Genomic DNA, 14,423 nt, shown 5'->3' on the forward strand with positions numbered 1-14,423 from the left:
TACTGCAGTTGTACAGGGTCTTGGTGAGACCACACCTGGAGTATTGCATACAGTTTTGGTCTCCAAATCTGAGGAAGGACATTATTGCCATAGAGGGAGTGCAGAGACGGTTCACCAGACTGATTCCTGGGATGTCAGGACTGTCTTATGAAGAAAGACTGGATAGACTTGGTTTATACTCTCTAGAATTTAGGAGATTGAGAGAGGATCTTATAGAAACTAACAAAATTCTTAAGGGGTTGGACAGGCTAGATGCAGATAGATTGTTCCCGATGTTAGGGAAGTCCAGGACAAGGGGTCACAGCTTAAGGATAAAGGGGGAAATCTTTAAAACCGAGATGAGAAGAACTTTTTTCACACAGAGAGTGGTGAATCTCTGGAACTCTCTGCCACAGAGGGTAGTTGAGGCCAGTTCATTGGCTATATTTAAGAGGGAGTTTAGATGTGGCCCTTGTGGCTAAGGGGATCAGGGGGTATGGAGAGAAGGCAGGTACGGGATACTGAGTTGGATGATCAGCCATGATCATATTGAATGGCGGTGCAGGCTCGAAGGGCCGAATGGCCTACTCCTGCACCTAATTTCTATGTTCTATGCTTCTATGTTAGACAAGTAACCAGGTTGATTGGCAAGTGTGTGGCTGCTTTTCCAGCTGTGCAGTTTAGGCCTCTGCATTATCAAGAATTACAACAAGCTAAACGACAAGCATTGATAAAACATGCAGTTGTGTTCAAGAAGGAACTGCAGATGCTAGAAAATCGAAGGTACACAAAAATGCTGGAGAAACTCAGCGGTTGCAGCAGCATCTATGGTAAAATGTGAATGGTTCAGTCAGAAGAAGGGTTTCAGCACGAAACGTTGCCTATTTCCTTTGCTCCATAGATGCTGCTGCACCCGCTGAGTTTCTCCAGCATTTTTGTGTACCTTTGATAACACATGCAGGTCATTTTGATAGGCCTATGAAATTGCCCACTGAAGCTATTTCTGAGATATTATGAAAAATGAAAATGAAATGATTCAATTAATTGTCATTGTCAGTGTACAGTACAGAGACAACGAAATGCATTTTTAGCATCTCCCTTGAAAGGGAGACACAGGGCGTCGCGGTGTGCCCGCGCCTGCCGCCGTAATTACATTCCATTACACACAGGCAAAGGTGGGTGAAGTGTCTTGCCCAAGGACACAACGACAGTATGCACTCCAAGCGGGATTTGAACCGGCTACCTTCCGGTCGCCAGCCGAACTCTTAGCCCATTGTGCTATCTGTCGTATGGTGGATGATGAATGTGGCAAGCAGCTCAAGGGAGGTATTGGTTGATCCACCTTCTAGAATTTTACAGACTGATGTCAGTGGCCTAAGATGGGGAGCTACCGACATGTTTTCCAGCTGTGGAGGCAGATGAGGCATCCCTTCTGCAATTAAGAGGCATCAATTACTTAGAGCTTCTGGGAACATTCTATGGGCTTAAAGCTTACTGTCTTGCTAAAAGTCATATACATGTTCAGTTGCAAGTTGACAACACTACAGCAGTAGCATATTTGAATCATATGGGTGGAGCAAAATCAAAAGCTTGTAATAGCTTGGCTAAACAAATCTGGAGCTGGTGTATTGACAAGAATATTTGGATTTCAGCCATTTAGTTGCCGGGGAGTTGCAACGCAGTCGCAGACACAAGGTCACGACAATTTAATGACAACATAGAATGGATGTTGAACCGTGAGATATTTGAAAATGTTGTTGCTAGGTTTGAAATGCCAGATATCGATTTGTTTGCATCCAGATTAAACCACCAGGTGCCTAAATATGTCTCATGGGAACATAACCCTGAAGCAGCAGGTGTGGACGCATTCTCACTGCACTGGGGAGGAATGTTTATATATGTATTTCCTCCATTCTGCCTCGTCAGTCGATGTCTGCAAAAAATTAAGCAGGACTCTGCTTCAGGAGTATTGGTGGTACCTGACTGGCCTACTCAGCCATGGTATGCTCATGTTTTGGAGATGGCTACTGAGCCTCACATGATTTGTTCCCAAACACAAAAATCTACTGGTGAATCCAGTAACTGGGGATCAGCATCCGTTACATGATCGTATTGATCTGTTGATTTGCAGATTCTAAGGAGACCATACCTGGGGAGAGGACTATCCGAGTGATCCGTGGATGTTATCACTGCGGCCTGGAGGTATAGTACACAAAAGCAATATATCTCTTCAATAAGAAAGTGGGAGGTGTTCTGTTTAGGGCACAATGTTACATATGAAACTGCAGGGATCACAGATGTGATAGACTTTTTGTCAACTCTCTTTTTTGATGAAAAGTTAAGTTATTGTGCGATCAACACAGCCAGAAGTGCTCTGTCCTCATATTTACCTATGGTGTCAGAATTACATTCAGTAGGGACTCACCCATTAGTCTCTAAATTCATGAAGGGAGTGTTTAATTTCAATCCTCCCAAACCCAGGTACTCGGTTATCTGGAATGTGAGCGAAGTTTTAACGCTGCTTTACGAGTGGGACCCTTTCACAGTACTATCACTAGCTAAAATCACCATGAAGGTGGTCATGCTTATGGAGTTGGTTTCAGCCCAGCGAGGGCAGACATTACAGATGCTGCGGCTAGACAGGATGGATGTGTCAGCAGATGCCATTACTTTTTATGTTTATGCTTTGCTCAAGCAGAGTAGAATTGGTGTGACAGGATATAAGATTGTCTCTTCGGCATACCCCAAGGATGCCCGCCTGTGTGTAGTGTCATACTTGTCCCGATATATTGAGGCTACCAGAACCTTGAGGGGAACAGAGCCAGCATTGTTCATAAGCCACAAAAAAACGCACAGTAAGGTGTCGGCACAAACTATCTCAAGGTGGCTAAAGCAGGTTCTGGTAAACGGTGGGATTGACACTGATAATTTTAAATCTCATTCCACCAGGGCAGCAGCAACCTCAGCGGCCAGGGCGATGGACGTGCCTATAGATCATATTCTCGAGGCCGCAGGATGGTCAAGTGAACTGATGTTCCAAAGGTTTTACCATAAGCCGATTACAAGGCTGGGGGGTTTTGCCGATTCTGTTTAAGTTCAGTTACATAGTTTCCCCCTGGGATAGAGGGGTTACTATTATTGTTGTTCAAATAAACCGTTGATTCGTTAAGCAATGTTTGAGTGATGTTTTATTGATAATTTTAATTATGATTGAGTCAATCATTGCAGTGAGAGGCCGGATTTGAATCTGCGGCATGAAATAACAGAGCTTTGAAATCTTCACATAGTCACTCACGTGACTCTGAAGTAAAATAGTAAGATTAAATGGGAACTTACCAGTTTGAAGTTTGATCTTTATTTTATGAGGAGTTACGATGAGGGATTACGTGCCCTCCGCTCCCAGCCCTCATTAAGATCATCTGGTAGTTCTAGTCTTCTTTCATCTTACTATCATACTTCAGTCACTATTATTATCTGTGATTTCACACTGCAGCTTTGAAGATTGACGCACGTGCGGCTGAACGGGGCTTCTTCACGTAATCCCTCATCGTAACTCCTCATAAAATAAAGATCAAACTTCAAACTGGTAAGTTCTCGTTTAATAGAAACATAGAAAATAGGTGCAGGAGTAGGCTATTTGGCCCTTCGAGCCTGCACCGCCATTCGATATGATCATGGCTGATCATCCAACTCAGTATCGTGTACCTGCCTTCTCTCCATACCCCCTGATTCCTTTAGCCACAAGGGCCACATCTAACTCCCTCTTAAATATAGCCAATGAACTGGCCTCAACTACCTTCTGTGGCAGAGAGTTCCACAGATTCACCACTCTCTGTGTAAAAAATGTTTTTCTCATCTCGGTCCTAAAAGACTACCCTCTTATCCTTAAACTGTGACCCCTAGTTCTGGACTTCCCCAACATTGGGAATAATCTTCCTGCATCTAGCCTATCCAATCCCTTAAGAATCTTACTATTATCTTCAGTTTGTTTCCTGTTGTGTTACAAATATTTCACCCGTGAAGCTACCAGAGCATTATTTGGTGGGCGTGGTTGTAACCTGGGTCTCCTGGAGTTGCGGACTCACCGGGTAGATGGTGTCACCGACGATACACTCGCAGTATGCTGCAGTCACACAGAAGCCAGACATGTTTCTGTATCTCCCGGCATCACACACGCAGTCTTTGCCAGCTGAACCACAACTTGCCACGGTCACGTCGTGAACATCGCGGCACGATCGCTCACAGGAATGGGAATCCATCGGCCCCCCCATTCCAAATCTCACCCTCGGGACACTCTGCGGGAGACACATTTCACAACAGTGTCAAATGTCAGCCACCAGGCCCAACAAACTAAGTAAGTTACTTTCGAATAAACAAACTTGTTCCAAAATCAGCATCAAAAGCCCAAAACTAACCCACTCTGCTCCAGAAAACAAAAATAAAACCAGGAGTGAAAATTCTTCAGGCAGAGTTTCCGAGAATGGACCCACAAGGTGAGGCGTTGGGAGAGTATACAGGGTGGGGGAATGGGGAAGTAGCAGACGTCTTCCGGAGATGCCAATGAGAAGCAGAGGCCGGAGCCTTGCGGGTCGTCAATGCCCGCGGCCATCGGTGCCTGGGTTGACGGAGCCCACGGCTGGGGCCTGGGTCGGCGCCACGGAGGCATCCGGAGAGGATCCGGCAGCGTTAGTGGAGAGGTCGGCACGGAGGTCGATGATGGGGCTGACCGACAGATGAGGGCGGACACGTGGAAGTGAGAAAGGCGCTGCCGAGGGAAGGAACAAAGGAAGACCCGGCGTGGGAAGATCTCCTTAAAGGAGCGGGGGGGGGGGGGGAAAGAACAAAGGGGAACTGGCGCGGGGGGGAGGGGGGGGGGGGGGGATTTGTAACTGTAAGTGCCCATTAAGAGGGACTATTTGCATAAACCTTGTGTATGCAAGGAAATAATTCACTGTGACTTGTCACATGGACAATAAGTACAGGGTGGCTCAATTCAGGGTGGGGAGGGGGGAGAGTACACAGGGTGGGGGGAGGGGGGGGGGGAGAGTACACAGGGTGAGGAGGGGGAGAGTACACAGGGTGGGGAGGGGGGGAGAGTACACAGGGTGGGGGGGGGGAGAGTACACAGGGGTGGGGAGGGGGGAGAGTACACAGGGTGGGGAGGGGGGAGAGTACACAGGGTGGGGAGGGGGGGGAGAGTACACAGGGTGGGGAGGGGGGAGAGTACACAGGGTGGGGAGGGGGGAGAGTACACAGGGGGGGGGGGGGGGGAGAGGGGGGGAGGGTGGGGGGGGGGGGGGGGAGGGGGGGGAGGGTGGGGGGGGGGAGAGTACACAGGGTGGGGGGGGGGGGGGGAGAGTACACACAGTGGGGAGGGGGGGGGGGGGAGAGTACACAGGGTGGGGAGGGGGGAGAGTACACAGGGTGGGGAGGGGGGAGAGTACACAGGGTGGGGAGGGGGGTAGAGTACACAGGGGGGGGAGGGGGGTAGAGTACACAGGGTGGGGGGAGGGGGGGAGAGAGTACACAGGGTGGGGGGGGGGGGGGGGGGGGAGAGTACACAGGGAGGGGGAGGGAGGGGGGGAGATACACAGGGGGGAGAGGGGGGGTAGTAAGGGTCAGGAGAATTGGAGTACACTGGGTCAGGATGCCTTGGTGAGAGTAAGGGAGGCTGAGGCCCCCACTGGAAGAGTTATGTAATGGTAGGGTGTTCAGCTATGGTGGGCAAGTATAGGAGGATGGCGAACAAGTTGAATCACATTTTAATCATACATGTGCCTTACCTTCACAGTCTGATTTGGAACAATGGAAAACTCCTTTCTGGCATACACTGCAAGAGAGAATTCTCAAATTGTAAAGTAGATACAACAGTTCCTATACCTCCCGACTATCAACAACCGAGTGGTAAGAACACGGAACTTCAGGTAACGATGCTGATCCACAAAGGTTCCCCCGGCCACCAGCAGAAAGTTAACATAGAAGATAGATACAGGGTAGCCTGACATCGGTGGTGAGGAAGATGCTGGAGCCAATTATAAAAGATGAGAGAGCCGCATATTTGGATAGCAGTAACAGGATCGGTCTGAGTCAGCATGGATTTACGAAGGGGAAATCATGCTTGACTAATCTTCTGGAATTTTTCTGGAAGATATAACTAGGAAAATGGACAAGGGAGAGCCAGTGGATGTAGTGTACCTGGACTTTCAGAAAGCATTTGATAAGGTCCCACATAGGAGAGTAGTGGGCAAAATGAGGGCACATGGTATTGGGGGTAGAGTGCTGACATGGATAGAGAAAGTGTAGTCGGTGGGCGCGCTGCAAGCTGGCGCCCTGTCAGCAGCGTGTCCGCTTTTTTCAACTTTTTTTAGTATGCTTTAAAGTATGTTTTTGATGTTTCTCGGTGTGTTTTGTGTGGGGGGAGGGGGTGAGGGGGAAACCGCTTCGGTCACCTCCTCCATGGAGAGGCGACTTTTTCCAGGTCGCCTCCCCCGTGGCCTAACAGCAAGGATTGGCGCGGCCTTTCCCGGAGACGCGCCCGGGGCTTCAGCTGCGGGCGCAGCGTGGACTCTCGGCGTGGAGCGGGTGAGCCCTCGCTGGGGCTTGCTGGAGGGGAGCGCTCTGTTTTGCTGGCCCACGGCAGTCGGCAGCCTGAAGCCGTGGTCTGCACAGCTCCAGCTGGCGCGGCGTCTACAGCCCGGGATCCCTCAAGAGAGTCAAGAGAGTCAAGAGTCAATTTAATTGTCATTTGGACCCCTAGAGGTCCAAACGAAATGCCGTTTCTGCAGCCATACATTACACACAAATAGACCCGGACACAACATAATTTACATTTTACATAAACATCCATCACATAGCCGTGATGGAAGGCCAAAAAAAACTTATCTCTCCACTGCACTCTCCCCCCCCCGATGTCAGAGTCAAAGTCAAAGCCCCCGGCTGGCGATGGCGATTGTCCCGCGGCCATTGAAGCCACGCCGGGTGGTGCGAGGTCGCACACCGGGTCTTGGTGTTGGAGCCCCCGGTGTGCGCTCGCAGAGTCCCGCGACCATTCCAAGCCGCGCGGGGCAGTGGTGTCAGGCCCCGCTCCAGGAGCTCTTCAACCCCGCAGCACGGGCGGGAGAATTCGCCGTTGCAGGAGCCCTGAAAAGCGGTCTCTCTCCAGGGATCCGCGGGCTCCTGGCGCCGCTGTCCGCAGACCCCGTAGCAGCAGCCTCCGATCAGCAGCAGCAGCAGCAGCTTTTTCCAGCAACGCTCCTCCACCGCTCCAACCGCTCCGGACTCGGCGCCCCCCGCGACGGCGACGGTGAGTAGCACCAGAGTCCCCGGCTTCTTCCTGTTGGCGGCCCCAACGACAATGGAAACCCGACGAGAAAAAGGTGGGGTCTCCAGTGCAGGGAGGGAGAGATTTAAAAAGTTTCCCCCCCCCCCCCACCCCACCCCCCCCCCCCCACCACACACACCCCAACAAAAAAATAACAAAAACTACATTAAAACACAGACAGAAAATAATAAAAACGCGGACAGACTGCAGAGGCCGCTGCTGGCCAGAGCCGCGCCGCCTACCGGACTCCTGCTACCTCGTGGGGGACCCGGGGAGTAGAAGAAGCCATCACTGCCGGCCCGCGGCCAACTTCTACCGCGGGCCCGGCGTGGACTTACCATCACCGCTGGAGGGGAGCTTTGACCACCGGCCCTGCGGTCTGTGGCTGCGGTGCTTCTGGCTGCGGAGCGGCAGGAACTTTAAATCTTTGACCGCCGGCCTGCAGCTTACACCATCCTGAAGCCGCGGTCTCCGGGGGGGAAGAGCTGACTATGGACTGACTCTGGTCCCGACCACGGGGGGAAATGGGGGAGGGCTGGCCAATTTTTGTGCCTTCCACCACAGTGATGAATGCTGTGGTGGATGTTTGTGTTAAATTTTTATTGTGTATTGTGTGTTCTTTCTCATTGTATCGCTGCTGACAAATTCATTTCACTTGCACTTTATGTGCAATGTGACGAATAAACCCGTATTGTAGAAGTGGTTGGCAGACAGGAAACAAAGAGTAGGGATTAACGGGTTCCTTTCAGAATGGCAGGCAGTGACTAGTGGGATACCGCAAGGCTCGGTGCTGGGACCGCAGCTATTTACAATATACATCAATGATTTGGATGAAGGGATTCAAATTAACATTAGCAAATTTGCAGATGACACAAAGCTGGGTGGCAGTGTGAACTGTGAGGAGGATGCTATGTGAATGCAGGGTGATTTGGATAGGTTGGGGGAGTGGGCAGATGCATGGCAGATGAAGTTTAATGTGGATAAATGTGAGGTCATCCACTTTGGTAGCAAAAACAGGAAGGCAGATTACTATCTAAATGCCGTCAAGTTGGGAAAAGGGGAAGTACAACGGGATCTGGGGGTCCTTGTTCATCAGTCTATGAAAGTAAGCATGCAGGTACAGCAGGCAGTGAAGAAAGCGAATGGTATGTTGGCCTTTATAACAAGAGGAATCAAATTTAGGAGCAAAGAGGTCCTTCTGCAGCTGTACAGGGCCCTAGTGAGACCACACCTGGAATATTGTGTGCAGTTTTGCTCCCCTAATTTGAGGAAGGACATTCTGACTATTGAGGGAGTGCAGCGTACATTTACAAGGTTAATACCGGGATGGCGGGACTGTCATATGCTGAGAAAATGGAGCGGCTGGGCTTGTACACTCTGGAGTTTAGAAGGATGAGAGGGTATTTCATTGAAATGTATAAGATTGTTAAGGGTTTGGACATGCTAGAGGCAGGAAACATGATCCCGATGTTGGGGGAGTCCAGAACCAGGGGCCACAGTTTAAGAATAAGGAGTAAGCCATTTAGAACGGAGACGAGGAATCCTTTTTCCACACAGAGAGTGGTGAATTCTGTGGAGACAGCCGACATCATGCCTCACTGCTTATCACCAGGGACCCAGAGTTCAGCTGGACACAGTGTCAGTGACTGCAATGGGTGTGGGGTGGAGCACCGCCTCTCAATGGCTCTGGTCATTTTACCTAAACCCATGAGTGTCTCTTTACTCACCACACACTGCACCGATCGTGGATCACTGCTCCCGGTGGGTAATCGTGGTGTGAAATGTTACCAAGCCGTGGTGTTTGCGAGCTCAGTAAGGAACAATGACAATCTTCAGGAGACACACATACCTCGCCCTGCAGAAACTGGACAACAAGGGATGTTAGAGGTACGTTGGGTAAGGTTTATCAAGAGAAGGCCACATTGCCCGTCAATCAATACAATCATGGCTGAACCTAGTCATCGAACACCTTTGGTACCAGGTTTAACTGGGAATGTAGACAGAGTTCCCCAATTCTGGGAAACATCTGTGTCCATGTTTTGAGAGGTGGGGGACAACCCCCCACATGTTTTGTAATCCAGATTTTGAAATTTGGTGAAAAATAATCTATTAAAATCTGTTTTCCGCGAGACAGTGGGGGGGTCACTGTTAACAAGCGCTTGTTAAATGTCTCTACTAACACCGTATTAGCACGACGTGTCACCAATTGTGTTTTGACCTTCAAGTATTCATGGAGAATTTCTTAAAGCTGTCTGATGAGGGTACAATTACCATTTGAACTCATTGGATGTATTGGTGGATGGGAAAGATTTAAAGTGGTATCGGATTTAAATGGGTCGGGTCGTTAAGGGCTCCGGTCGAATGGGTTTCCTTGCTGGCTTGCAGGCAAGTCCCTCGTTCAGGTTACTCACGTTATTTAGTATTTTTCCCATCTCTCTCTCAACCCCCTCCAAGGTTGGTACTTCTGTTTGCCTTTTTTTTGCATCAGTTTTGTTTGTGTTAATTATCACATTGTAGCTTTTGAATGATTCAAGCAGGTATCAGGCACTTTCTAAGGGCTGAATCGACCCGTTCGTGGGGCTTTTCATCGCCCGGCGCGGCTTAAAATCAAACTGCTGCATTGAGGCGATCAGGGCTCCCGATGTGGAAGCCCCCACCGGCCGATTTTAAGCTGCAATGAAAGGCCCCGCGAACAGGCTGATTTAAGCCCCACAATTCGGGGCGGACGAAGCTGCTGTTGCTGGAGTTTGGAGTCGGTCACCAACCAGGTCAGCTCCCAATGTTACCGTCCACAGGGCCTACGGCCGAAGTCTCCGAAGCCTTGTGTGTGTGTGTGTGTGTGTGTGCGTATGCGCGTGCTTGGCTACCAAGGAATTGTGTCCCCCCCATGTTTTGATAGCAATTTCCGCCCATAGGCAAAGAGGCGTAACAATATTTAAAGGAAGTTGATCAGATTAAGTGGAACATTCGGATAAACATAGAAACATAGAAAATAGGTGCAGGAGTAGGCCATTCGGCCCTTTGAGCCAGCACCGCCATTCAATATGATCATGGATTACCATCTAAAATCAGTACCCCATTCTTTCTTTCTCCCCATATCCTTTGATTCTGTTAGCCCTAATAGCTATATCCAACTCTCTCTTGAATACATCCAGTGAATTGGCCTCCACTGCTTTCTGTGGCAGAGAATTCCACAGATTCACAGCTTTCTGGCTGAAAAAATTTAACCACACATATGACAAAGTTAAGACCATCCTTACCTTAACATAAAGTTTGGTTACCATGTGAAATACATGCCTTGGAATAATAACGAATACAAAAGTAAAGAAATTACGCTCAAATCTAGGAATAGGCCTCAGCTGAAGCACTGTGGGTAATTATGGGCACACAGGGAAACAGGAGCAGGATGAAGGCCACTCTTAAAGGCCACTCGGAAGCTCAGAGGGGACCGTGCCTTTGCTGTGTCGGCACCCAAATTATGGAACGAACTGCCTCTCCACATTAAACAGGCCTCTTCTCTGTCTGTTTTTAAATCACTTCTTAAATCCCATCTCTTCTCCGTGGCCTTTGATACCCAGTAAGATGTCGACTTTATTTACTTGATTTAATTTCTTTTTTGATTGCTTTATTGCGTGGTTATTATTTTTACTCATGTTTTATGTCTTTTAATTTAATGTTGTATTTCATATGTAATTTTTGTGCTTTATGTGAGCTGTTATGTTCTGTTCTGTTACGTTGTCTGTTTATGTCTTGTTTATTCTTCTGTACTGCACTTTGGTAAACATTGGTTGTCTTAAAGTGCTTAACAAATAAAGTTGGATTGGATTGGACTCTGCCCATCGATCACTACGATCACGGTTGACCAAGATCCCGAGAGCCCAAATTTCCCAGAAATCAAAACATTTATCTTCATCCACTTGTAATGATGTCCACAACTCTCTGCCACAAGGAACTCCATACTGTCAGCCTTTGAAAGAATGTCGAAGAGGTTCGACAGGTTGTTATAAGATTTGAGGGACTTCAGTTGTGAGGGTATCACAGAGGTTAGGACATAACCTGATGGAGATCTTCACGACAGTGAGGGAACAATTCTCTCTGTGAAAATGGGTCAAAAAAGTCTTGCATTCCAGTGGCACGATTCATCATCATAGAACATAAAACAGCACAGGAACAGGCCCTTCAGCCCACAATGTCCGTGCCAAGTGAAACTAATCTTGCTACCTGCGTGTGATCTATATCCTCACCATCCCTGCAAATCCATGTACCTATTTAAAAGTCTATCAAACACCACTACTGTGTCTGCCACCACCCCCACCCCCAGTGTCACGTTTCAGGCATCTGCCACACTTGCTCCGAACATCAACTTTAAACTTCCCCACTCTGATCTTAAAACTGTGCCCTCTATTCTTTGACATTTCACAATCCAGGGAAAAAGGTTTTGATTGTCTACCCTATCTATGCCTCATAATTTTATAAACCTTTAAGCCCCACAGCCTCTGACACCCCAAAACAGCAGCAGGGTCAATGGTACACTCAAGGCAAACCATTAATTGTGTTTTACATGTAATGGGGTGGTGTAGAAGAGAGACACTGAGGTGAGCGATCAGCCATATTGTTATTAAATATTGGGGCAGGATGGTTCCTGCATCTAAACCAGTGATTCCCAACCTGGGGCCATGGCAAATTTCAGGGGGGCTACAGAAAAATGTTGGGATTTAGGGGGCCACAGGTTCAATGAAGGGGGCCACAGAGCTACCACCCTGTTGCCTCCTAAATTTCAGTTCTAATAAATTTAAATCTATGTAGTTGAAATATTTTTGATGTTTGTGGAATAGAATAAAAGAGAATATATGTGCAATTAATAGATACTGATATTTTTATGGAAGGTATTATATATTTTTTTCCGCTAATAATGTCAGGGGGGTCCACAGAAAAATTAAAAGATCCCAAGGGGGCCATGAGCTAAAAAAGGTTGGGAACCACATATCTACATCTTTCCAACGGCAGGAATGAGAAGATTGACCTCGAGGGTCTGCAAGCCACGATGATTAGGTTTACCTGTGCAGGTATGGACTGGCCAAGACCTGTTTCTCTTCTGCATTTGGGACAGGGAAACAATCCATTCTCAGCAGTGCAGGATGGGCACAACTTTGTGTGCCCAGGAGGTAACAGAACATAATAAACTCACCTGCCCGTGTGGACACAGGCACCCAGGCTTGCAGGCTTCTTGCTGGCATTCCACTTCAGCTCGGAGATCTGAGCAGGTGCGTGGACAGATGTTGGCACAGCTGCTGAAGACCTGCTTCTCTGGACAGCCTGGGAAACCACACACACACAAATGCAAAACCATCACCATAAGGTCAAACACAAACATTGTGGGCCCAAGGGCTTATCCCTGCGCTGTCCTGTTCCATGTCCTGTGGCTTATATTCCAGATCCCAGCTGAGATTCACGTCATGCAAGCAAAGAGACTTTTCCACTGAATCTGCGCTGGCTTTGTGTGGGGCCGATCCAGACACTGCTGCTCAGCCACTCTCTCACTTAGCTCTAATTTATTCTGTCTTTTAATTACTTATGCAGTCACCCCACCATGGTCCGTCTGCCCCAGTCCACACACTGTCTCCAAGACACATTCCCTGCCATTATATAGGTATGTTACAAAACCTACCTGAATCGTCATTGGGAATCTGCCCAAAGCCATGTCCGCGATTTTGGCGCTGTTTGGAGGGGGCGGGTTTAAAACGCGATTTTTACTAGGCTGCTCTAATCGCAGATGTTCAGCCTAGTAAATCATTAACGAAAAATCGCTGCAAGACCCGGTCGCAAAAGGTATTATTAGTTTTATAGGCCTCGAATAATAGTTATAATAATTTTAAAATCACTCTCTCACTCCGCAACCTCTCGCAGCCCCAGGGTTTTATAAAGCAAACAATTAAAGGTATGTACCTTATTTTTACATTAAATGGGGCGTGTATATAACCCTGTATAAAAAGTTTTCTATAGCGAGTAGTTCATTTTGGGCTTTTTATATCCCGCAGTATTTTTCCCGGCATTTGAGGGCACTAATCCAGTGCGATGTGAACGTTCTAAACCAGCGCGTTCACAGGAACCCACTAGAAAGCCGATTTAAATGGGCATTTATTTACAGCAATTGAACACTAAATTCCTTCCATTTGGCCTATAAATTAATGTAAATTAGATATAAAAATCATGTTATATTGTGAATTATTTGTGAATAATCTTTGGACACTTAGGCTATTTAAGAAATGGATAGATGTTTATATCTAGTAATTGAATTTTGATTAAACATGATTTTCTTTTTTAGTATTTACTATTTGTTTTAGCGTTTAACTTTATAATCTCTACCTTTTTTTCTAAAATTGAAAAATTGAGGAAAAACAACGTGTACAGAGTTGCTTATTGGTTGCAGTCTGAGGAGTATGATGATGCTACTGATTATGATATGCCAATGTACCAGCTAGCAGCTGATCTTCTCCATAAAGACTTGGTCTTTAGCTAGAAATTGTAATTTATTTACCTATCCATAACTGACTTACAGCATATTATACAATAATATTAAAGTTCTGATCTTGAGAATATCACATTTTTGAATTTTCAAGGCAGTCTGGTTGTTTATTACCATTTCTGTCACATCGGTCAATTTGGAATTAGCTACAATTAGGTAATTAGCTAATTATATGCTTTAATTTCATGTCATCCAAGTAAGATTGTTTTGTATTTTTTCAGAATGCTTCAATCTATGATAGGTGAAAATTTCATTCAGTTCTCTTAATTCTTAAGAAAGTTACGGGCTTTTGACTATCCAAGATCACAGCTTTTTTGTAATGTCCATTGAAAATCAATAGGGAACAAGATGCTAATTTCCGAGTATGAAAATGGCCATAATTTTTTTAATACTTGAGATATGAAAGTGAATTTGGTGTCAAATTAAACTGGTTGTTATGTTTTATCTGATGGGATAAATTGCAGACTTGATTTTTAAAATCTCAAAATTTTGTAACATTGCTACATTATAATCTACACTCAAAAGCAGCGGAACAAATCTTCCCTCGTCTTTCTCGTTGCCGTTTTTTGCTAATCACTTATTTTTTACATTACAGAG

General features: G+C 47.0%; 1 protein-coding gene across 1 annotated transcript in view; it reads right to left on the reverse strand.

Annotated features, from left to right (window-relative positions):
- The window catches only part of sspo (SCO-spondin), a 214,785-nt gene that overhangs the window by 17,209 nt on the left and 183,153 nt on the right, over positions 1 to 14,423 (reverse strand). The window contains 6 exon segments of the mRNA XM_055633417.1: positions 4,065 to 4,274; positions 4,359 to 4,524; positions 4,566 to 4,701; positions 5,763 to 5,809; positions 9,028 to 9,164; positions 12,489 to 12,616. Coding sequence (XP_055489392.1) covers positions 4,065 to 4,274; positions 4,359 to 4,524; positions 4,566 to 4,701; positions 5,763 to 5,809; positions 9,028 to 9,164; positions 12,489 to 12,616 — 824 coding nt within the window.

This window comes from Leucoraja erinacea, chromosome 4 (assembly GCF_028641065.1).
Source record: "Leucoraja erinacea ecotype New England chromosome 4, Leri_hhj_1, whole genome shotgun sequence".
Taxonomy (NCBI): domain Eukaryota; kingdom Metazoa; phylum Chordata; class Chondrichthyes; order Rajiformes; family Rajidae; genus Leucoraja; species Leucoraja erinaceus.